The sequence below is a fragment of the Lethenteron reissneri genome, chromosome 15 (genome assembly GCF_015708825.2).
Source record: "Lethenteron reissneri isolate LAM-NWPU_2019-01 chromosome 15, ASM1570882v1, whole genome shotgun sequence".
Taxonomy (NCBI): Eukaryota; Metazoa; Chordata; class Hyperoartia; order Petromyzontiformes; family Petromyzontidae; genus Lethenteron; species Lethenteron reissneri.
In genome coordinates this window covers 10,080,937-10,105,294 of record NC_083793.1, presented here as the reverse complement: position 1 = coordinate 10,105,294, position 24,358 = coordinate 10,080,937, and the positions used below count along the sequence as shown (strand labels likewise).

General features: G+C 51.4%; 1 protein-coding gene across 2 annotated transcripts in view; it reads left to right on the top strand.

The window, feature by feature from the left end:
* Window positions 1-7,363: 7,363 nt before the first annotated feature.
* LOC133342685 (calcium-dependent secretion activator 1-like) overlaps window positions 7,364-24,358 on the top strand; it is a 112,363-nt gene continuing 95,368 nt past the window's right edge. For both annotated transcript variants that reach the window (XM_061552007.1, XM_061552006.1), the window contains exon 1: window positions 7,364-8,186. In XM_061552007.1, coding sequence (XP_061407991.1) covers window positions 7,557-8,186 — 630 coding nt within the window. In that variant the 5' untranslated portion in view covers window positions 7,364-7,556. The remainder of the gene's footprint in view (window positions 8,187-24,358) is intronic.

Genomic DNA, 24,358 nt, shown 5'->3' with positions numbered 1-24,358 from the left:
AGCACCTATTGAGGCTGGAACGGCGCGGTGTGGTCAGGATCCACACCTGGCCGCCTTAGGGCCGTCCATAAATGACGTCACGCACCTAGCAGGGGTCAGACAATTGTGACGATGTGTGACGAGGGGAGGGTTGAGAAATGTGACGTCACATCAAAATGCGCAACTTAAAATAAATATAGACAACACGTTCTACTTAATTAAATATACGTTTTTATTACATGTTTTCTCCAACAACATCAGAGTGCAGCGCCACATTAAATACACACACCATTCCCACCCTACACGTTGGTGCACAGCAGACGCGAGCACGAGGTACTGATATGCACGTGAGGCTCCACGTGGAGGCTCTTTAAAACGGGGGTACTGGGGGGGGGGGGACCAACGTTCCGCGGGACGAATCCAACCCGCGACTTCATTTAGTAGGACCCACGACCGCATGAGAAATGCGACTCGCAGGCGATATTCCATCATCACTGAAAGCGTCCTAGCCGCACTAATCGGGCGCTCGAGGCAATAACTTTCGACCCGGCACACAACGCCTACGCCTCTAAGTTTGGCCACGTGCGCGGTCGCTTCTGCCACCGCAAGGGCATCTGGATTCCTCGGTCGGTGCGCGTGTTATTTATCGCGTTATCATTGGATGCCGCTCATGTTTGTGTTAACGTGCAAGTGGGCAGGCTCGCCAAAGGGTTGTTGGAGAGTCCTATTCGTCCCTCGGTAAGGAATATATTCCACACCCCCTGCTATAAAGGCGCCGGCCTTCATAGGCGTTCGCTAACAGCACTATCCACAAAATTCCGTTAAGGCTACACGGGGTCGAGTTGTCAACTGCCTCGCTCGGTATACAGGATTTCGCGGGTTCTATCTCGACCCTGACGCCTGCTGTATATATTCGAGTTTGTATGTTCTCTCCGTGGTCACGTGGCTTTTTCTCTATGTCTTTCGGTTTTTCACTCAACATTTAGAAACATGTGTTTTAGACTATTCGGCTGCTATAAATTTACACGTGATAAGCGGCTTCGTTGAGCTATAATTTGTGGCCAGGTTTCTTCTGAACAAGAGCTACATAGCTCAGTAGGCCTCACCTGTTCAAATAAAAACGAGTTTAATAGTTCTCGAAAGCAGAGGTCATTTACTTCAGCCACTGCTGGCATAAGGGTCATCGCTAGAGGGGAGCACTAGATAGTATTTGGCCTACTCTTCCATGCTGGCCCACCGGACTTTTTGGAAGAGGTGGCAGTACCCACACTTTACCCCACCACCACACGTTACCTGTCGATCGACTCACCTCAACTGCGGCTGTACCTATTCACACTGCCCGATCGAGCAGAGGAAGGGGTGGGGAATGCCATTTAACACGCCCCATTGTTCTAACTGCCACCCCGGGATATCGAACCGGCGACACGTGGCTTGCAAGTGCGGTGTGTGCCGACCATGACAAACAGCACCGCAGCGTGCGCAGGATTCTTACGCGACAACAAATCGCTGCTGTGATCACCTGCTGCTTGCCTTGCTCCTGTTCCGTTCTCGATGATGAACTCATTCACTCACTCGCCCCTCTCCCGCGGGTAAATGTCAGGACCCTGCAGCCTATGCTGGCTGCTCAGGGGAGCTTCCTTTATACGTCGCCTCAGGTCAGGTGCGAAATTAATACAGCAATGGCAATGTCTCCTCCTTTTTGATGCTGTCTTGGGGTGGGCTGGGGGGCGAGGGGTGGTCGAGGGGGAGTGATGAAGAGGAATGGGGTGGTGAGGCGAGGAGGTATTGGGAGGGATGGGGTGGCGAGGACGGATGGGGTTTGGTGAGGAGGTTTCGGGAAGAATATGTTTGGTGAAGAGGCATGGGGGAGAGATTAAATGAGGGATGGGATGGCGATTATGAATAATACTGAGATATTGCAAGGGACGGTGAGAGATGGGCCGAAATTGGTGAGAGATTTCGACCAATTATAAGAAATGGTGAGAGGTGGTGAGAGATGGGGAGGTGAGGTGGGGAGAGGTGGGGGAGGTGAGGTGAAGGGAGAGATGGGGAGGTGAGGTGGAGGGAGATTGTGGGCTGAGGTGTGAGAGGCGGAGATGGACGGTGAGAGGTGGGGAGAAGTGGGTGAGATCTGGGTGAGACGCGGAGGTGGGAGGAGGAGTGGGTGGGTGCGCGCAGCGGTCACCGGCCGGACGAAGCGGAGGAAATCGATGCTCCGTGCTAGAGAGATGGATCGCTGTGAGTTGCAAGTTCCATAAACACTTGCGTATATTTCCACTCTCTAATTAAAAACAAGCCAAGACACAGGCGCCCCTCTCCTTCTCCATCGCGCGTGACTCTGCCGGACATTAATCACCCGGCCTTCTCCAAACCTCGCTTGTTTGTGTTTGCAATGTTGCTATCTTGTGAATTCGCTCATAACGCGTTCACGTGTGCTGCATTTGTGTTTTTTGTTGTTGTTGCGGACATCAATTATACAAGTCATCCGTCAGCATGTGTGTTTGCACAGCCCAGAGATGTATTTTTTTTAATGTGTGTGTCGGGCGTGATGTTGGCCACCCACCCCCTCGTGCGCTCTGCCGGCCTGTATAGGTGTTCGCCAACAGCACATGCCCCAACAGTCTAAAGCATGCAACTAAACTATTTTTTTTATTTCTCCAGGTAAGGCTCACTGAGCTATATAGCTCTTGTTCAGAAGCGACCTAGCCACAAATGATAGCTCAACGAAGTGGCTTATTGTGTGGAAAAGTATAGCAGTCAAATACTCTAAACGCGTGATGTTGATTCTAAATGTAGAGGGAAAACCCTGAGGACCCAGAGAAAAATCCACGCGACCACGTGGAGAACATGCAAACTCCAAATATGCAGGTGTCAGAGTCTGGATCGAACCCACGACCTCCTGTATACCAGGCGAGGTAGTTAACATCTCGCCACTGCGGGGAGTGTTTAATCATGTGGGAGGCAACTGGAATATTTCGAGAAAACACACATTTAACACTAAAAGATCCCACAGTTCATTTCCCAAACGAATTTGCTGTAAAATCTTGACTTAAAGCTTTCGTGACTGCAGGAATTCATATTCTTGGGTCTTTCGGTAAATTCACGTAGATAGGTTAAATAAAAATTGCTGCACTGCCAGCTCCTAGCCACACTGTATCTCAAATTACAGTTGAACTAATCCTTGCCTCTGTATTACATGCATTGGCCACCACGACCTGTATACCAGGCGAGGTAGTTAACATCTCGCTACAGTGGCGAAGGGGGATCTTTGTCTTTGTGTGTGAATGTCGGTGTAACATGTTCATGTACAGCATACGGATGAAGACTGAACCCGTGTATATGTGTTTGGGGAGAGGTATTGCGCTGGTTAGGGTATGGGGCGATAAACCCGGCCACCCAAGTTCGATTCCCTGTTCGTAGCCAACATCGGTGACGAAAATCTGAACCGGTCCTGGACCTCCCATAGGTCGACTCAGCCTCATATGAGTACCTGGTGCAGTGTGTAAATATCGCCACTGGGGAGACAAAGGCGGTCGGGGTGGTGCTGGCCACCCACTCCCTTGTGCGCCGCCCTGGCCTTCATAGGTGCTCACTAACAGCACTTGCCCCAACAGTCTGTTAAGGCTATACGGGGGGGTCTGGTCCTCCCATAGGTCGACTCAGCCTGCAATTAATTAATATGGTAACCGTGTGTAAACATAATCATTGGGGAGACAAAGACATCCGGACGTGATGTTGGATACCCACCCCATCGTGGCCTTCATAGGTGCTCGTTAACAGCAAGTGCTGTTAACGAGCACCTATGAAGGCCAAAACCGCACACGAGGGAGTGCGTGGCCAGAACCACGCCCGGCCGCCTTTGTCTCCCTCGTGTAAATGTTTTTACACATCGCACCAGGTACTCCATTGAGACCCGGGACCGGTTCAGATAATCGTCACTGGTGTTGACCGTTAGCGGGAATCAAACTCGGGTGGCCGGGTTTGCAGCGCAGCGCTCTAAACCGCCGCACTACCGCTCCCCACCAACAGCACTTGCCTCACAGGCTATACGTGGGATCTCTTTCTTTATTCGTGTATAAACATGCGTGCATGTGAAATGTGTGAATGAAATATCTTGGCCTTATCTGCGTATCAGCGTGTGCGTGCGCGAAATACGAAAGGCGTTGTGAAGGCGGGCGGATCGCGGGTGGAGCCATTCACGGGCTGTTTAACGATTGCCGGTAAATCGGTAACCGGTTTTCAGAAAATGACTACCGGGTTCCGTGATCATCGCTCGTGGGAATGTTGTCGTTGTAATGAATGCATTGATTGGGTTCATAATTATACGGGGAGATATTCACAGTAAAGGCGCGGCCCTGCAATTGCCTTTTTCACGCCACTGCTGGAGGAGGGGGTCTTCACGAGAGAGAACACACTATGGAGGGTATTTGGCCTACTCTTCCGTGTTGATCAACGGTGTTGTAAGAGGTACATCCACACTTTACCCCACCACCGATCAACTGTAGTGAACCATTTCACGCTGCCGGGTGAACAAGAGGCGGTGTGGCGGTGGTGGGTGGCGGCTCAAACATAAAACATCGCACCACTCTTTCGACTGCCGCGCCCGGAGATTGAATCTGGCCGGCGCTCTGTGGGTTGTGTGTCACGCGTGCTGCTAAACATAACACCGAGCGGCGGCTGCCTTGGTTTCTCAGATTTTTTTTTATTGAATTAAAAAACAACTGCTATGTTAATTTCTCTTGACATTTCTGTATGTGCGGCAAAAACCGGTAAGCGGTCTTTCATGCGGTTACTGGTGATGCAAACGAGAAAAAAAGTAGTTTCTATGGGACCCTTTGAAGCAGTACAGTATTGTATGCGGATTATATTTATGCCAGAAAAGGGTAAATATTATATATATAAAATCTCGAAACAATGAGTTGCGAACAACCCGAATCCACTCATTTTTATTGCTCTCCGTCCCAGCCGTTACCAAAACATCCACTTAGTGCCGAGCTACACACGAGTACCCATCAGTGGCGGCGATCGGCATAATACAATCATACACGAGCAAAGTAAAAGCGTGGGTCTCAAGTGGCTCAAGGGTACCCCTGATGCATGGAAACGAGGAATGCACCAAATATTAGCCCCGATTCATATCCTATGAAACATTGCAAGCATATTAAAATAACGATCCAATTGACATCGCTCTCATCCCTGTCTTGTCCGCATCTCTCTGATCTCACGACATCTCTTCTGTCCTCTAACGAGGTGTTTCTACAACTAAGGGGGCCCACAATGCGGCAGCATCTTCACTACTGCCCATACTTTACCCACCACCAATCTCCACTACCGACAGCGTGCCAGTCATAGTCACAGCCCTCACGAAACCCACCAACCAGACATTACCCATCCATACCCACATCGCCACCAGTGTACCCCCCCAATAAAATGTCCCCACCCATAGCCAATACATTTTCACTGCCCACCTCCAACCGTGCCCATAGAGCAACCCTCGTGCCTGTGTCACCCTGGTGTCTGCGTCACCCTGGTGTCTGTGTCACCCTCGCGTCTGTGTCACCCTGGTGTCCGCGTCACCCTGGTGGTGTCTGTGTCACCTGGTGTCTGTGTCACCCTGGTGTCTGTGTCACCCTGGTGGTGTCTGTGTCACCTGGTGTCTGTGTCACCCTGGTGTCTGTGTCACCCTCCTGGTGTCTGTGTCACCCTCGTGTCTGTGTCACCCTCGTGTCTGTGTCACCCTCGTGGTGTCTGTGTCACCCTGGTGGTGTCTGTGTCACCATGGTGTCTGCGTCACCCTGGTGTCTGTGTCACCCTCCTGGTGTCTGTGTCACCCTGGTGGTGTCTGTGTCACCATGGTCTCCGTGTCAACTGGTGTCCGTGTCACCCTCCTGGTGTCTGTGTCACCCTGGTGTCTGTGTCACCCTCCTGGTGTCTGTGTCACCCTGGTGTCTGCGTCACCCTCATGTCTGTGTCACCCTGGTGTCTGCGTCACCCTGGTGTCTGTGTCAACTGGTGTCTGTGTCACCCTCCTGGTGTCTGTGTCAACTGGTGTCTGTGTCACCCTCCTGGTGTCCGTGTCACCATGGTGTCTGTGTCACCCTCCTGGTGTCTGTGTCACCCTGGTGTCTGTGTCACCCTCCTGGTGTCTGTGTCACCATGGTGTCTGTGTCAACTGGTGTCTGTGTCACCCTCCTGGTGTCTGTGTAACCCTGGTGTCTGTGTCACCCTCCTGGTGTCTGTGTCACCCTCCTGGTGTCTGTGTCACCCTGGTGTCTGCGTCACCCTCATGTCTGTGTCACCCTGGTGTCTGCGTCACCCTGGTGTCTGTGTCACCATGGTGTCTGTGTCACCCTGGTGTCTGTGTCACCTGGTGTCTGTGTCACCCTGGTGTCTGTGTCACCATGGTGTCTGTGTCACCCTGGTGTCTGTGTCACGCTGGTGTCTGCGTCACCTGGTGTCTATGTCACCCTGGTGTTTGTGTCACCCTGGTGTCTGTGTCACCCCGGTGTCTGCGTCACCCCGGTGTCTGTGTCACCCTGGTGTCTATGTCACCCCGGTGTCTGCGTCACCCTGGTGTCTGCGTCACCCTAGTGTCTGTGTCACCCAGGTGTCTGCGTCATCCTGGTGTCTGTATCACCCTGGTGTCTGTGTCACCCTCCGCGTCACCCTGGTGTCTGTGTCAACTGGTGTCTATGTCACCCTGGTGTCTGTGTCACCTGGTGTCTGTGTCACCCTGGTGTCTGTGTCACCCTGGTGTCTGTGTCACCTGGTGTCTGCGTCACTCTGGTGTCTGTGTCACCTGGTGTCTGTGTCACCCTGGTGTCCGTGTCACCCTCATGTCCGTGTCACCCTCGCGTCTGTGTCACCCTGGTGTCTCTGTCACCCTGGTGTCTGTGTCACCCTGGTGTCTGTGTCACCCTGGTGTCTGTGTCACCCTCCTGTCTGCGTCACCCTGGTGTATGTGTCACCCCAGTGTCTGTGTCAACTGGTGTCTGCGTCACCTGGTGTCTGCGTCACCCTGGTGTCTGTGTCACCTGGTGTCTGTGTCACCCTGGTGCCTATGTCACCTGGTGTCTGTGTCACCTGGTGTCTGTGTCACCTGGTGTCTGTGTCACCCTGGTGCCTGTGTCACCTGGTGTCTGTGTCACCCTCGTGGTGTCTGCGTCACCCTCGTTAGTGTCTGTGTCGAGACGCGGCAGTGCGGCTCCCAAGTTGCTCCAACGCAAGAAGCGCACAGATCGAGTCTCACCACGTGACGGCGCAAAACGTCAGCAGCACTCCCTCCTTCCCCCAGCCAACACCCCGATCCTCATTTACAGAAACCACCCCCCACCATCCACCCCCCCCACCACCCACCAGCCCCTCCCCTCCCGCCGTCCACTCCACACGGGGCTGAGCACAAAGCGAGCGGGCCGATCTCCGTCACTTGCGGACGAACGCACTCTCGCATCCCCGCGCGCTCCGCTCTCGCCGACGGAGGAGAGCAGCGCTTGGAAAGAGAGGAGCGGAGGAAGGGGCGGGCAGAGAGAGCCAAAGAGCCATCGGGTCGGGCGGAGAGAGAGGAGAGGAGGCGAGCCATGCTAGACCCATCTTCGAGCGAGGAGGAAGGGGATGATGTGTGCGAGGAGGAGCATCCCAGAGGCGGCATGCGCGGCGACTCCCGCATAGCCGAGAGCTCCGGGGCCGCTCTAATGCCGCCGGGCGCCTCTCCCGGCTCCGCCATGTCACCGGGGCTCTCCAAGGCAGCCGCGGCGTCGGCGGCTTCAACAGCAGCAGCGGCGGCGGCGGCATCGGCGTCGTCTTCGGCAGGAGGAGGTGGTGGAGGAGGTGGTGGAGGTGCTGGTGGAGGTGGTGCTGGTGGTGGTGGGGGCGCTGCGGCGGTCGTGGCGGGTGGCCCGGCCGGCGCGGTGAGAGCGCAGGTGGGACTGGGGTCCACCTCGGGGTCCGCGTCCTCGGGATCGGTGGCCGGGGCGGGGGCCCTGAGCGCCAGCGTTAGCGCGGCGAGCGTCGGGGTGGGGGTCCCGGCCGCCGGGAGGCCCGGCAGTCCGAGCCCGTCGCTGGGAGGCGAGCGCGACGAGTTGGAACGGCTGCGCCGTGAGGACGACGAGCGCAAGCGGCGGCTGCAGATCTACGTGTTCGTGCTGCGCTGCGTGGCGTACCCCTTCAACGCGAGGCAGCCCACGGACATGGCGAGGAGGCAGGCCAAGGTGAGCGTCTCTGCGCCGTGCGGTCCGTGCGGTTGTGTGCGGGGAGCGGTGGTGCAGCGGTTAGCGTCCTGCGCTGCTTAAGCCGAAGGCGACCAGGGTTCGATTCGCTGCTCGCGGCCAACACCGGCGACGATTATCTGAACCGCTCCTGGGACTCCCCTAGGTCGACTGGGCCTCAAATGAGTACCTGGTGCGGTGTGTAGTAAACATCGATACTGGGGGGACAAATGCGGCCCGGCGTGGTGCTGGCCATCCACCGCTTCGTGTGCCGTACTAGCCTTAATAGGTGCTCGCTAACCGCACTTTCCCCAGCACTCCGTTGAAGCTATACGGAGGATCTTTGTCTTTGTTTTGTTTGTGTTGTTGTGTATGGGGGGGGGGGCGGTGGTGCAGTGGTTCGCGTCCTGCCCTCCCAAACCTGGCGGCGACCCGAGGGAAATTCCCGCTCACTAACAATGGTAGTGGAGAATAGCTTGAAGAGGTTCCAGTCCTCCCCAAGGTTCGCTCGTCCTAAGCTGAGTGCCTCGTGCGGTGTGTGTATACACCAGAGCCGGCGAGACAAAGGCGGTCGGGCGTGGTGCTGGTCACCTACCCCCCCCTCGTGTACTGTGCTTGCCTTCATAGGTGTTCCCTAGCAGCACTTGTCCCAACAATCTACAACGCCTACACGGATATTTGTCCTACATTTTTTTACGTGTGCTTGTGTGTGTGTCTGTTCATCTGTACGTGTGTGGATATCTCTATCATTCTGTGTCTGTGTGCAAGTGTTGGTGTGTGTCTGTGTCCGTGTATCTGGATACAGTCTTTCTGTTTGCAGTCTTGTGTAACTGTGCAGTCTATGTCTGTGTGTGTGCACATGTGTGCGTGTATCTCTGTATCAAAGTTTGCAGTGTGCCTGCGTATCTCTGTCGGTATACGTGTATGTATTTCCTGTGCGTCTATGAGTGTGTTTGAGCATTTGTGTGTACGTCTGTCTTGTATATGTGTGTGTATTCGCCAGTGTGTCTGTGTATCTGCATCTGTGTGTGTAGTCTGCTGTGCACGTGTGTGTGCACGTGTGTGTGCACGTGTGTGTGCACGTAACCTCTTTGGGGAGCGGCGACCCGAGTTCGATTCTTGCTCACGGCCCAACACCAGGTGAGGATTATCTGAACCGAGGCCTCCCCTAGGTTGACTCGGCCTCAAATGAGTACCTGGCACGGTGTGTAAACGTTGCTACTGGGGAGACAAAGGCGGTCGGGCGTGGTGCTGGTCACCCCACCCTCTCGTGTACCGTGCCTGCCTTCATAGGTGCTCGTTAACAGCGCTTGCCCAAAAAGTCTGTGAAGGCTACACGGGGCATCTTTGTCTGTATTGTGTCACCTCTACGCGCCTCTGTAGGTTACGCCAAATGCGCCTTGGCGCAGAAGCGGGTGGTCAGTCGCGCCTTGCGCAGCTCATTGCAATGCGTCCACGGTGAGCGTAGGACTGCGAACGAACTCGGACATTCATTCGTTCGTTGTGAATGAGTCGCGACACTCGGTGAGAAGTGTCGTGCAATAATTGCGAGGGCCACGGGGTTGTGACGTCAACGCCGCGTGGACATTTGATTTCAAATCGCGTCTCGGAAGAGGTTCAGCGATGTTTCGAATCGTGGATTATTACCGATTGTTGTCGGATCGCTGTGCACGCGCGCGTGTGTGTGCACATTTCGCGGGTGGAAGATGGGCAAATATCACGATAAAAAATACAAGCAAACGAGAGACATGTCAACAAAACTAAACTATATTTTTATTTGAGTTACAGGGCTCACGAAAACCGACATTTCGTCGGGTGGTGGAGGGAGTTGCTACACATTTGTGTTTGTTTTGCACGTGCCTTTGTCACTTGAGCTCGTTCGCAATCGCTGCTACCAAATGACGGCTCAATGTGACCGGATCTCGGAAAGCGAAGCGGGCTTTCAGCCTGGATATTGGATGGGTGACCTCCACCACCGTGGCTTACGAGGTGTTGTACCCGCCGTGCTGCGAGGTGTGGCCAGCAGATGGCAATGTGTAGAGTGGCACCCCCTCGTATACAGCGCGGGGCTGGGGTTATTTATTTTCTTGTCGACGTTTCAGTATCCTCCCAAACACGAAGCCAAACTCCGATTACAAAAGGAATTGGCCAATCATCCTCATGCAGCACTCTTCTCAAACAGTCTTGACACTCGGCGTGTGTGTGTGTGAACCGATGTCATTTGAACGTCTTTCGCACCGTACTTAGCCAACCGTGCCAATCGGCAGTAGCGGAGGAAGGACAACAACAGCAGCGAAGGACAAAAAGCAGTTATGCGTGCTTGCCGGACAAGGAGCGTGAGCATCCATGCTGCATTAACACAGCCGCTCAATTCGAGCGAACCTCAAAGCGCCGCATCACGGCACTCCGGCGGGGTTGCAGAGGCTGCTGTGAGTGGCGCGTCTGTGATTATCTTCTCTTCCCGCAAAGCTAACCCGTTGGCGATAATTAATTGTCAAAAGGGCCGTTGATATCGTTGACTTTTGTAATACGGCCCCGTGTACAGTGACGGCGAAGCAACGGGGGAGCACGGTAACACGTGTCGAGGATGTCCGAGGCATCCTCACGCACTCGCGCCACACGGACACACAATCTTCGCACTCGACATCGCACACACCAATCACACGCACGGGAATACCACTCGACGGGGGTCAAGGGTTAAAGAGCACTGACGTCACACGCGCACGAGAGACGTGGATTCGAAAGGGGGGCGGAGATAGAAGGTATTGGGAGTTGGGGCGGAGATGGAGGGTTTAAAGGGCGCCGTGAAACGCGTGTTCGAGGTTGGTTTGAGGGACGAGTGTGGATAAAGGAAGTGCTTAACCAGTCTCCCACTCCTCTTCACACGTGCATCTCATCTGCCTCGGCCTGACGCCACCGCTCGCAATGGGCCCTTGGATCATTATCGCTTCTTACCGCAGCCTCCAACCCCCGCCCTCCCCTACAACTCCACCCTCGACGATATCCTCAAGAGATGCGCGCAGGTTTCGGAGAGTGCTGCTTTTGTTTTGCGAGGAAGGGCGAGACATTTAATGGGCAAACGCACACTCGCACACTGGGGCCCATTCAATGTGGGGGGTGTGAAACGACCCATCGATTAATCGATACGGATTGAATTGGTAGCCGCACAATTTGCGTCCTAAAATTTCGCGTGTTCAAGAATCGATGTCTTTTCCGATCCCTATTTTGTTGTGTTTGATGGGGCCACGTTATGGTTGAACAGATGCTAGTGCAATATAATCCACAATTTGATTATGCATCCATGCTGCACCCGCCGTTACCAACACGCACTGATCAGCATGGTGAAGTATGGTTAAATACCTGCCCCCCCCCTTCCTCCTCCATTACCCACACACGCATTGGGAGACCTCATCCAGCAGCGGATTGTCCAAACGGGTTGTGCGCGTTAAATAATGTGCGTGCAATGTCACATAATGAGTAAACGTCACCGCTGCAGCCACCAGAGGCGCTACCATTCACCGCTTTGTCATTTAAATGAATGCAATAGAATCTCAACTCCCCCCCCCCCCCCGCGTGGTATATAATGGAACGCGATCGAATCGTCGGAGTGGCCAGAGGTCGTTCCCACACCCACGGGTTCGCTCGCTGTACGGGGAAATCAGCACCACGGACAGCGCCAGCCCACAATGCTGTGGCAATGGGACGAGCGGCAGGCAGGCTGGATAGGGTTTGTCGCAGCGCATGGCTTTGCAATTGGTTCGTATGGTCAAAACACGTGCAATGAGACGTGTCTCTAAGAACCGGTTTACTTTTTAAGTAAACGATGGGGGGGGGGGGGCACACTCGGGGTCAAATCGAACAAACGAGGACAGTAAAAACAAGACGGACAGCACAAACGAGACGCAACATTTCAAACACCGAATGAGAACGCAAATAACGATCGAGGCAATTGGAAGGAGACGAAGAAAGAATGCGATTATTGAATCGAATCTCGATGATTTATCGAATCGCTGAGGGACGGGGGGTAGGGTCTTGCTTGACACACCTGCTATGAAGGCAGGGATTCAGCACCATGGACAGCGCCAATGAGACATTGAAGTGGTTCTCGTTCGCTCGCGGTTCAGTGATTGATCACGATTTAGTGATTGATCACGATTCAATTATCGAATCTATTAGCATATTTGTACTTTCTCGCCTGTACTGTGCTTTATGCACTCCGCATGTGTCTGACCTATCTTCTTGTTTCGTACGGCTGATGTTCATGTAGAGCAATGACTATAATTTACCATTGATCTGGTCTCTATACCTGTCGGTTGATGTTGAAGTCGGTCGTGAAAAGTCTTAAGCCGCTGATGAGCTGCAGCTTTACCGGTCAGAATTCGATCAATACGTAGGCGCGTGTAAATAATAAAGACATCTGTATCAACGTGACAATCTTGTCGGGTGGTGGAGAGTTAATGGCAATAATTTATATTATTTTAAATACATTTTAAGAATGATTCCTGAATTGTGTAAATACATTTGAATACATTTTACCGTAAAATTTTGCCGTAAAATGACGGCGTGGCCTAACACAAATTTATATATGGATCAATGCTGTCTCAATCTGTGTTCTGTGTACTCTGTCCCGTTTATACCGTCTGTTTAGTCTGTGCAATACGACACGGTTGTAGTGTCTGTACTTTGTGTACTCTCTGCCTCGCTAGTTCTAACACCCACGTAATTAATATCGGGACTTGCTACTCTATAATAAAGCCCATTGCCCGAGGCGATCGCCCTGCTGTATATGCTTCTGTAGTCTGTCAGTGATATTGACGAAATTGGGGAGTGTTTTTATTTATTATTTCAGCGATATGTGTTGTTTTGTCATCAAACTTTCTGTGTTTATATCGATGTGCCCATTGGCGTATCCACAATTTTGCTACTTTTCAAAGTCAAACTTTGTATTGTTGCAACAAATTACGCGTGCCCAAATTGCCGTGTGATGCAATAATATTTGAGATTGGACTTGCATTCGCATGCCACACATCCCGATCGTACACACACCTACCATGCGAATACGTAAACACCTTCTGGACGAAGTGTAATATTTGTTTTGTGCTGTGTGACATCCAACCAGTATACGATTGGATTTTCAAGACATTGAAGCATGCCATTGTGTGTTATGTCGTGTGTGTGTGTGTAAGTATAACGACAGCGATAGTGTAGTGGTTAGGGCGCTGCGCTGCGAACCCGAGTTACATTTGTGCTCACGGTCAATAACGATTGCAAATATTTGAACAGGTCGTGAGCCTCTCTTTAGTCGACTCAGCCTTAAATGTGTACCTGGCATTGTATATAAACATATGCTTTGGGGTGTGATATTGGCCATCCACCCACCCCATCGTGATGATCAGAACAATGACACACACTTGCACTTCTAATGTATGCAAAATATAAAGGTCAACGATCCCCCGTAATGACCTTTAACAGACTGTTGGGGCAAGTGCCCTTAGCGAGCACCTAAGACGGCCGGCACCGCAAACGTGGGGGTGGGTGGTGGCCAACACCGCGCCCGGCGGCTTTTGTCTCCCAGGTGGCGATGTTTACTACACACCGAACCAGCTACACGTACTCATTTACAACCCAGTCGACCTTTAGGGAGATCCAGGACGGGTCCAAATATTCACCGCTGTTATTGGTCGTGATTGGGCATTGAACATGGGACGCCGCGTTTGTAGTGCAGTGCGCTAACCGCAATTTTACACACGTACACATGCATACATAATACATGTCCACACACGCATACAAAAACACAAATGTGCACGGTCACATACATGAAAACGCATCGCACGCACAAGCATGTTCACGTACGCGAGTACACAATCTGTCGACATCGATGTCAAGGGCGATGTTACCGCGACGGTTGTACCAGGTTCGGTGCACTTTGAGGCCATCAAGTGAAGTGCGGAATACTCGCTGCCGCCAGGAGGTCACAGGGACAGCCAGAGGTGATCATAAGTTACCTGGACCGAGATGGTGAGGCTTAGTGATAATAATCCCTCGATGAACGGCACGTCATCGAAGGAGGCCTTTATTCAGCAGTGGATAGAGCTAGGGAGGATGGAGGATGGGTGGGGTTGAAGGGGGGCTGCGGGGGAGAGCAGGGCTACGTGATTACTGTGCAATGTGCACACACAATGGGCCACCAAGGAGCGGGCATTGAGCTGCGATGCTGCGGCGCTCGTGAGATAAGCGGAGTGACGCACGGAGAGAGCGAGCGGCCGGGAAAAGACGAACCGAAAAAAGCAACCAATCAGAAAACGAGGTCTCTGGAGATGTGCGCCCCAGGCGTAGCAGCAATCACGTGTGCGGGCGCAAGAGAGAGGGGGGAGGGAAGAGCGAAGGGACAGGGATAGATCGAGGAGTGTGCGTGTGTTTTAAGGGGTGCGGTAGTGTAGTGGCTTAGTATCGCCACAGCGCTACAAACCGGCTGACCCCGGTTCGATTACCGCTCATGGCCCAACATCGGCGATGAAAATCTGAGCCGTTGGGGGCCATCCTCTCGCTTAGCTCAGCTTTAAATCAATACCTGGCGGGGTGTGTAAAACATCAGCACTGGGGAGACAAAGACGGCCGGGCGTGGTGCTGGCCACGCCAAGGGATTGGTGTCCCGTGTCGACCTTAATAGCTGCTCGCTTCCAGCACTTGCCGCCAATAATCCATGTCGGCTACACGGGGGACCTTTGACTTTGCTGGAGGATGCAATGTTCCGATTCTGCCCGTTCGTGCTGTTGACTCTTGGCACGGGAGTTTGGCTTCAGAGCTCGCACCCGTCGGAGCGAGCCAAAAAGCGTGTGCTCACGATAATTACTGGGGGTGTAATGGTGCATCAATTTCATAGATTAATTTCGATTCTTTCAAAGCCCGTGATGACAATACGTTAATTTACAGCACCTTCGTCAATCGTCTGCTGGATGAGGGCCACCCAACCACGCCATAGCGGTCACGGTCGGGGGGGGGCAGAGGGATTGCTTGCTCATAGGCGACGGTGGCCATACAAGTGGCCTGCAATCCAGCAGTGGAGGCCGCAAGGGTTGATGGACCAGACAGATGTCAACTCCCTTCCCGTGGGTGGTGAGAGTGTGCCATATCCTGGCTCTCCAGCAGAAGACGGTACAGCAAGTGAACTAATCGCCATCCGTTTCCATCTGCATGGGGATATAGCGTTGTTGCCTCATCGGGTAAGGCGCGCGTATACTCCAGCGGCTCTGATTTCCTCCTCCCACATGGTATAATAAACACCACTCATCATTAATTGTCTGAAAACATCTTGAAATAAGGACCCTCCTGAAAAAAGTCCCATGACTGGATGTGGAATTCTCTGGATAAAATAATGAAATAAAACAGAAAATAAAGAAAGTAAGAACATACTTCACCACGCTGGGCAATGCGGGCTGGTGAAGGTGGTTCCTGTTAAACTCTCGCCGCTGGTGTTAGCCCTGGTTAGGAGTCGAACTCAAATTTACTTGGTTTATAGGGAGCGGCGTTGTCGCCACTGAGCCGCCGCTGCACCCCAAGCTCTACGATATGCTCAATAAATCACGTGTGTCATAGTTGACGGTGTTTTCGATTTTTATGTATTTTTTTAGGTCATGGAATAATGGGATAATGATGCCAGTTATTTACACATCAAAGCTTCCCTTGAGTCTCAGATGGGTCCTGAATTGGGATGTTTTGGCTAATTATGTGTGTTTGACACGTGGGAGGAAACCGGAATACTCCGAGAAAAAAAAATCTCACTACGCACGCGAGAGAATGGCACTCCGAGCTCTGCTCAGATGCCTTCAATCCACGGGGTCGTCTGTAAATCCAGCGAGTGTACCAAACCGAATTGTGGAATGTGTCCGCGTGCTGGACTGCCATCTGGCGCCTCGCAGCCCTCTTGTGACCACAGCACTTGTTAGAGGCCGGTATATATTCGGCGCATTGTAAAAAAAAACGGATTCTTGAACTGAATCACGACCCTGAAGTGCGACGGTGAATTGGATCACCTTGTAGAGGTGAATCATTCCACTCCTAACAATAACTTTGGCATCGGGGGAGTTGCAGAGCTGGCACCGCCGAGATCTTGGGATCGAATCCAGGCGGGCCACCCCCTGATTAAATTGGGTTCTCAAATGTCGTGAGGTTGATGGGCTCAGCCCAGTCACCGATGACTGCCACAAAAAAACCCATCAAGTATAATAGTATCTGCACTTCGTTTGGCTAAACTCCAGCTCTCAGAATTGAACATATCAGTTCGATTCTCATGCGACGAACGTTCGTTCTCTGTGGCAGAGTGGGTGGGAAAGTGCTGCCCCTCCCCCCACCACTCCCCCCCCCCCCGTGTGGTCCCAGAGGTCACTTGAAGGGAGCTGAGAAGTAGTTCTGGTTTGTCCGCTTCCGTACTCGCGTTTCGTAACACAGAGCGTTGAGCTGCTTTGTGAAATAAAAGAAATTGATTTTTCATTTCATGACAGAATCCGAATATTTATTTATTACTGGAGGAATCCGATGAGCTATAAAGCTCTTTGTCACAGATATCCAGTAGGGGCGGGTCACATATAACCCTGATAATGGGGGGGGGGGGGGGATAACAAAGCAATGTATATAAATAATGATCACAGGAAAGACAATTATTCTTGGAAATGCTGTGCATAACTTTGCAGTGTTGGCCTTAATAGGTGCTCGCTAATAGAACCTGTCTCAAAACGCACAAAGTGTGATCTCCATCTATGGGATATTTTTACCCGTATCCAAAATGATGAAAAACACGAAGAGGGTTTTACCCTTTTTGGCACGTCGCATTTGCCTGAGCACAAATGCATGAAGGGCACGCGGTTGGATTCCACGCCCCCCAAATAAGATGTTCTGAGAATCGTCCTCCTTGTTTGTGTTCAATCCATGTAATGTGTTTTTTGTGGGTAGCAGCTGTTCAGTCCATTCTGGACAGGGTTGTGGGTGGTGGGGGTGAGATGGCTTAAGTTCTTGTGTATGGATTTAAGTGTGCGCGTACACATCCCATTACTATTGATTTATGGAGAGACGTCAGTTATTCTGCTTACAACTCGAGAAAACAAAAGTAGAATGGGTGGGGGGGGGGGGGTTGGCAATGGACCAGGGTCCTACGACATCAACAACAGAAATCCATTCTCCAAAACGGAACGGGCGCATATGTTTTTTTTGTGGAGCAAGGCCTGGTGTGCTACAAAATAGGGCCATTGCCCGAAACGTTGACTCCTATGTATATAGATGTTTTTCCTTTTAAGTTGCGCAGTGTTGTTGAATAACACTGGTCAACAAAAAAAATATTTTTTTCTTGCCTGGACTTTTGCAGCGGGTTTAGACTAATTTCAGGGTGCTGATTCAAAATCTGATCTCAGATTTGCTCTATCACATCTCATTTTTATGCTATCGGCATACACCATTTTCATTGATTTTACCCAAAATTAACTCTGTCACTTATGATTGCAAGTTGTTGCGAGTCAGTGACTGCTTTAGTTTTAAAATATGGTGCTGTATTTTTAGGATAGTGTGTTTATAATATAATTTTATGTAGATATCCACATTTATTTAATATTTTTCTTCTGCAATTTTTATTGAAAATTCAATATTTGATATCTCAAAAACCTGATGTGATAGACAAAAACTGATGCCAGATTTGGAATCAGCACCCCAAAATTACCTTAAAACCGTTGGAATACCTTATGCCAGAAAAAGTGTGTTGACCAGTGTAATCTGTTGGGTTGAATGCTGATGGTGTTGCTTGTGAATGCTAATCGGAGATGCCTAATGGTGATGGATGAGTTCCAATAATTTGAAAATAATCATCATCATCATCATACTGATATTAATTTAAATCGTTTTTCATTATCACCATCATCATAATAGTATTCTTCAATCGAAATGTTTGCTTCTGTCGTCGTCAGCACCAGCATTCTCCCGGTCTACAGAAATATGTCTATCGTTCCGTTTTTTTTACTCGGGAAAACAAAGTAGAGCGAGGATAGAGTCTGGCTTTACGATCGCCTTTCCGCACTTTGCCCCGTGTTGACCTAAGGAAGCTGCTGCCCTCCAGCCTAACGCTCATTGCACTGGGCCTGCAGTCAAGCTTCACCGCCTCGTTCTCCCGGCACGGCAGTTTCCCAAATTCCTTGCGCCGCCTCTGTCCACCCCGGCGGTGCAAACGGGCGTAGTCTCGGTCCAACCGGCAGGTTGCTTGCGGTGGGGTAAAGTGCGGGTAACTCCCCCACCTCTTCCCAATACGTCTCAAAGTAGTAGTTCAAATATCCGCTCGAGCCAGGAGTCTGTGGAGCGCCCCAATCGGAGGCCCCCTTTTGCCCAGCAGCCGCCGTGAGCCGGGCAAGCCGGCAGGGCTGCGCCTTTTACCTCCCCTTTTTTGTACTCCTGAGACGGGAAGACGATGTCTGGAGGAAGCGCGGCATTAGCTCCTCCGCAAGGGCACGCTGTGGCACGGCTCACTCGCTCGCCCCATCGATCGAGTCGGGGAAGGGGGGGAGTCTCGCTTGAGATGGGGGTCGTCCCAACACCGTGTGCGTCCTTGAGGTGGGAGTGGGGGAGGCGTGGGGTGTAGGAGATGCCCCTTTGCTGCTGGAATACCACGCGTTGAACGCCGCTCGGTGCAAAGCCCAGAGGCGTTCCCGAGTGTTCGGGCCCGACCCGCGTCCGACATTAATTCATTCGCGTCCTTTGTTTGACCGTGCAATAGCCCATTAAGATTGATCACCTTCGTCGTCGCCATCGCCCCGTTTCGCGCCGCTGATCAGGGCGGCCGTGCGCAGTCGCGCGGCGATGATGTCCAGCCACGCGGAGGGGTGGTGGTGCGTTTTGACGTGGGGTCATAATGGTAATTTTTGGGACATTTTGGGTCGTTACTCGGGAGGCAGGTGAGGCTCCGAGTTATCACGCCGAATGTTATCGCACGAGTCTTGATGGCTGCTTTATGACTGCGGCCACAGTCGACGACAAAGCTGACGAGCAACCAATAAGCTATGGGCGTGAGGTGGAGGGGGCTGGCAAGGTGCGGAGGTAGGGTTAGAAGGTTAGGGGTAGAGTTAGTTTTAGTAACTGGTTAGCTAGTTGGTTAGGATTAATGTTAGTTCTCATACCACTGGGTCGTTAATTGGTAGGTCAAAGTTACTGATCGGGTTAATACTCGTGGCTGATTGTCTAGAGTAGGTGATAGGTTTACCACGTAGGCTTTCGCGACTAATATTAGTAATGATGAAAGTTTTTTTGGGTTAGATCGCGTGAGTATAAATGTGTCGTACATATACATGTGATGGGTTCAATGATGACGTCATCTTGCTCTATTTAATACCGGAAGCAGGTGGATTGCTTCACTATTCTGGCAAATAGCCTGATGATGCTGGATGAAATTGCCAGAGAAACGTCGTATTCAAATTGATAATGTTGTGGATTTACTCTCCAACACACCGGTGGGCTGTTGTCGTAACTAATTGGCGCGTTGTTTATGTGACAAACCTTACTGGCTGTGTTGGATGGTGGAGGGTTACGACACATTTATATTTTTGCGATCTAAGCCAAAAACCTTTATTATGAGTGGGTGATAGGGTTGGTATTAGCCGCCATCTGGCTGGCTCGTTTTATAGGGTTGTGCGTGGACTTGAATAATGCTGCCAGGTCGGCTGGTTTGTGCGGGCGAGGGGTAAAGACTTTGTGCTAGTTCCTGGTGCGCTGATTGACAATGGTCGGTGGGAGAGCACAGATGTGGGAGCATAGAAAGTGCAGTGCAAGGGCAGATTTTTTTCTATATCACCATCACCTGCCCACCGCGTAGGCAGGCGACTGTCAGTGACAGCCTGACGTGCACGCAATGACACCAGTCGCCCGTCCCCAGCAGCTCCAAAACATGCTTATCTTCCTAAATTTGGTGAGATCTTTGGGGAAGTGGTGGAGTGGGGGCATTGCGGGTGATTTGGTTATCATTTGTAATTAAGTGCATCCATGCATTGTGGGCTCAGTGCCGCATGGGGTATTAGCTGTGGATGTTTGGGGGGCTTTGTGTATGGGGATTAGGGTCGCTGTGTTGCGTTCCGCTGAAGTTGCTCTTTCAAATGCTGATCGATGTCTGTGCGTGCGTTTGTGCGTATGTGTGCAATAACCCCACTCCTCAGTCCTCATTCGTCTGCTGGTGAGCGTAACGCAAATTGCCTCCGACCAAATCACCCTGAATGCACCCGTTCTTGTCGCATCAAGGAAGCCGAGTTGGGACTTGTATGAACGGGAGACTGCCCCGGCAATGCCAGGTGATGTCGGCTTGGCTTGCGAAGTGATCTGGTAGAGTCCAGCGCAGAAGTGGGTTCTGGAATCTATCCGAGTGAAGTTTTGTGAGCCTGTCGGGTTTTCTTCCGTGGGTGTGAATACACGATAATGGGCCCTCCTATGGAAGAATCTTAAGATCTGCAGAGGCTTTTCCACGTAATAAAAAGCCACATGGAGCGGGCGAGTCTTTGTCTGCGTCACCCACAATGCACCTGATCTCGTCACATTTCAGAAGCTAAGCCGGGTTCCCACAGGGCATGCGGGAGTGCCACTGCATGGTCTTGGACTGTGATGAACTATAAAAAGTTTTTTTCTTTTGATCCATAAATGTTTTTATTTTACCAGGTAAGGCCCACTTAGCTAAAAAGCTCTTTTTTAAGAATCGACCTGGCCACAAATGATAGCTCAATCAAGTGGCTTATGTGGAAATGTATTGCGGCCAAATACTCTGAACGCATGTTTCTAAATGTGGAGGAAAAAAACGGAGGATCCAGAGTAAAATCTACGCAATTCTATGCCCCCACTTGTCTGCGTTCACCGACATGCACTGACCAGCGCCGTAAAAAATTGCTTAAATGATCCCCCCCCCAAGATCCGCATGGCGTGAGGAGAAGCCCCCATCATCCAGAGCAGTATGTTGCCTCCAGGGTCGTGTATGTATATTTTTTACCTATAAACGGCATTTTTTGTCTGTCTGCGTGTGGACGAAACTTGCGTAGGATTTGGTTCGCGAACCGTGGGGTTTACTTTTTTTAAAAGTACCGAGGTAACACGCCATAAGCCCCGTGGTGAGCTAGCACGATTCGAATTTCGCATCCGTTAACTTTAAAGTAGTTAAATTAAGAATTTTGTGCTATTATTTATTATATTACGCCGCTCAGCATGCGTCAAAGCATGCATCTGCACATGCGCGACAAAGCCGAGCCGTGGTTGCCCTTAGCAACGCACATGCGTTCGGTGGGAGGGGTAGGGGGGAGTTCTCATTTGCGTAAAAAATACAACAAAAAATACACAACGGTGAGGTAAATTCTTCAAAGTGTAATGTCCCCTTCTCCACCCCCCACTCCAATGTGTGCACTTACTACTATAGCGTCGGTAGATACTAATATTATAGCGCTTAGATACTATTACTGTAGAGCGGGTGGGGGAATGGTGGGGGGAGGGGGTAGCGGCCCAGCCCCCAGCCTACCAAGGTGCCACCTCGGCTGGCTGGGCAATCTAGGCGAGGCCGGGGGCTCTGCACGGGACTAGGCCTTACAACGGCACTCTGTTAAGTTAGTAGTTTGTGCTATGGAGTCGGTATATACTGCTATAGAGTCAGCATGTATGACTGTAGTTATAGCAGGTACCACTACAGTTAGTATGCACTGCTGTAATCATAGCAGGTACCACCACAGTCAGTATGCACTGCTGTAGTGAAAGCAGGTACCACCACAGTCGGTTGCACTGCTGTAGTGATAGTAGATACTGCTATCGAGTTGGTAGATACAAACTATAGAGTTAGTAGATACTAAAGCAGTCATTATGTCCTACTGTAGTGATAGTAAATACTGCTATCGAGTTGGCAGATACTACTATAAAGTCAGGAGATACTACTGCAGTCAGTAGCTACTGCTATCGTGTCAGTAGTTACTACTGTGTAGTTAATAGATACTACTACTCACAGTAGATACTACTACAGTCAGTAAATACTACTACAGTCAGTAGATACTACTATAGAGTCAGTAGATAATACTACAGTCAATAGAGACCACTACGGTCAGTAAATACTGCTAAAGTCAGTAGATACTGCTATACAATCCATAGATACTACTAATGCCAGTAGATACTACTGGTAGATACTACTATAGTCAGTGGATGGTACTGTACTCATTAGATACTCCTATAGAGTCGGTAGTTACTCCTATAGAGTCGGTAGATACTACTGTAGAGTCGGTATATACTACTATAGTGTCAGTAGATTCCACTACAGTCCGTATTTTCCGCTGCAGAGCTAGTAGATACTCCTATAGAGTCAATATATACAACTACAGAGTCAGTATATACAACTGCAGAGTCAGCAGATACTACTTATTTACCCCCCACTTTCTATAACTTTTTGGACTTCTGCAAGCCTCTTATAATTTTGTTGGTGGAGAAATGGAAAAACGACCCACCGGGCTTTCACAATAGTTTAGTATTTGTGTATTATATGATATGTTGTGTTTTTAAGAGAAGTTTGGAAATATATTTTTTGCCCGGGCAACGCCGGGTACTTCCCGCACGTATGTATATATGTTGAGCGTGTTTCGCACCTTACGTAACCGACCGTGCGAGGGAAGTTCAACTAAACTCAACGTCACCTCCTGCCAGCGAGCCTTTAACACTTCATGGTGGCCTTGAAGTGCACACAGCCTGGCATATGCCGCCGTGGTGACATCACCGCCACTTGGTAGCGAATGGCGGCGGTTGCCGTCATCGTCCTGCTCTGGAACGAACGCCACGTTTGCAAACGCGCGTTCATCTTGTGCTGCGCGCGCTGCGCTCATTCGTGCGGCGCGCGCCGTGCCGCCTGCCTCCGCAGTTCAGAGTCGCGAGTCCCGGAGCTCATCTCCCGTGCCGCTCCCGCGCGGCCGCCGCCGATGTCGACGCCGCCCGTTTGCCATGCGGACGTCTTAATTAATAACCCGCTCCTTATTTTCGAGCCAGTGCCACGTAATTAACTCGAGCACCCTCCTATCCCTAAACGAAGACACCCGGGCGGCGGGCGCGTGGAGAGACGCAAGACAAAATGAGACGATGACGGTAATTAAAACAGAGGCGGATACCACGGCACGGTGGAACGAGCTTGCGACACGGCACAAGGGTGGGCGCCGCAGCCAAGAAACATGGAGCGAGAGAGGGCGGCGGCGGTGGCGGTGCAGCGGTTAGCGTGCGGCACTGCAAACCCGGCAACCCCTTGTTCGATTCCCGCTCGTGATCAATAATAGTGGAAAATATTTCAACTGGCCCTGGGCCTCCCCGAGGTCGACTCAACCTCAAATGAGTACCTGGTGAAGTGTTTAATCATCGCCACTGGGTGCTAAAGACTGGGCGTGGTGCTGGCCACCCACCCACCCACGCGTGAGCCGTGGCAGCCTTTGTAGGTGCTCGCGAACAGCACTTTCCCCAACAGTCCATTAAGGCTATATGGGAGGGATCTTTGTCTTTGGCGGCAGCAGCAGTGGTGATCCTCGTGGCCCGGCGGAGAGACGCTGAGAAGACGTGCGGCATGGAGAACAAACGCACGCCACTGGCTCCTGCGCGCTGCTCCTGCTCCCTGTGGAGATCCCTGTGATGCGCTACAGAAGGGCGTCTTGTTATCCCGAGACCCCCACGGAGCCAGAAGTGTTGGATTAAACGCGATTTAAGATTTCTAGACGACATTTTATTATTTTAGGAGGCGGCCGGGTGCTGATAAAGTCAGGTCGTCGAGCCGGCTGTTCACAAAACTCGGGTTTACATCTGGGTTGTGTCTAAACTGGGTTCTCAAGACCAGCAGAGGCATTCCCGGGCAAATAAGAGCGGTACGTAGCAGCGAGCCTTTGTCTGCCTCGCCCGGAATGGACCCGATCTCATCAGATTTCGGAAGCTAAGCTGGGGTAAGCTTGGATGGTGCTGGAAGGGCACCACGAAGCTCATAGGGTTGTCACATAGCCTGCGGGACTGGGTTACAACAGCATGGGATTGGACTGTGATTTATATACCTCCACCACCGAGTGAGTTGATGGTCTCAGCCTGATAGCCAAAAATCAATTGTATAAAAAAGCATCTAACAGTGTTTGCGTTTTCAGCCAAATTTAGCTATATTCCCGCTTGAGGATTTAAAT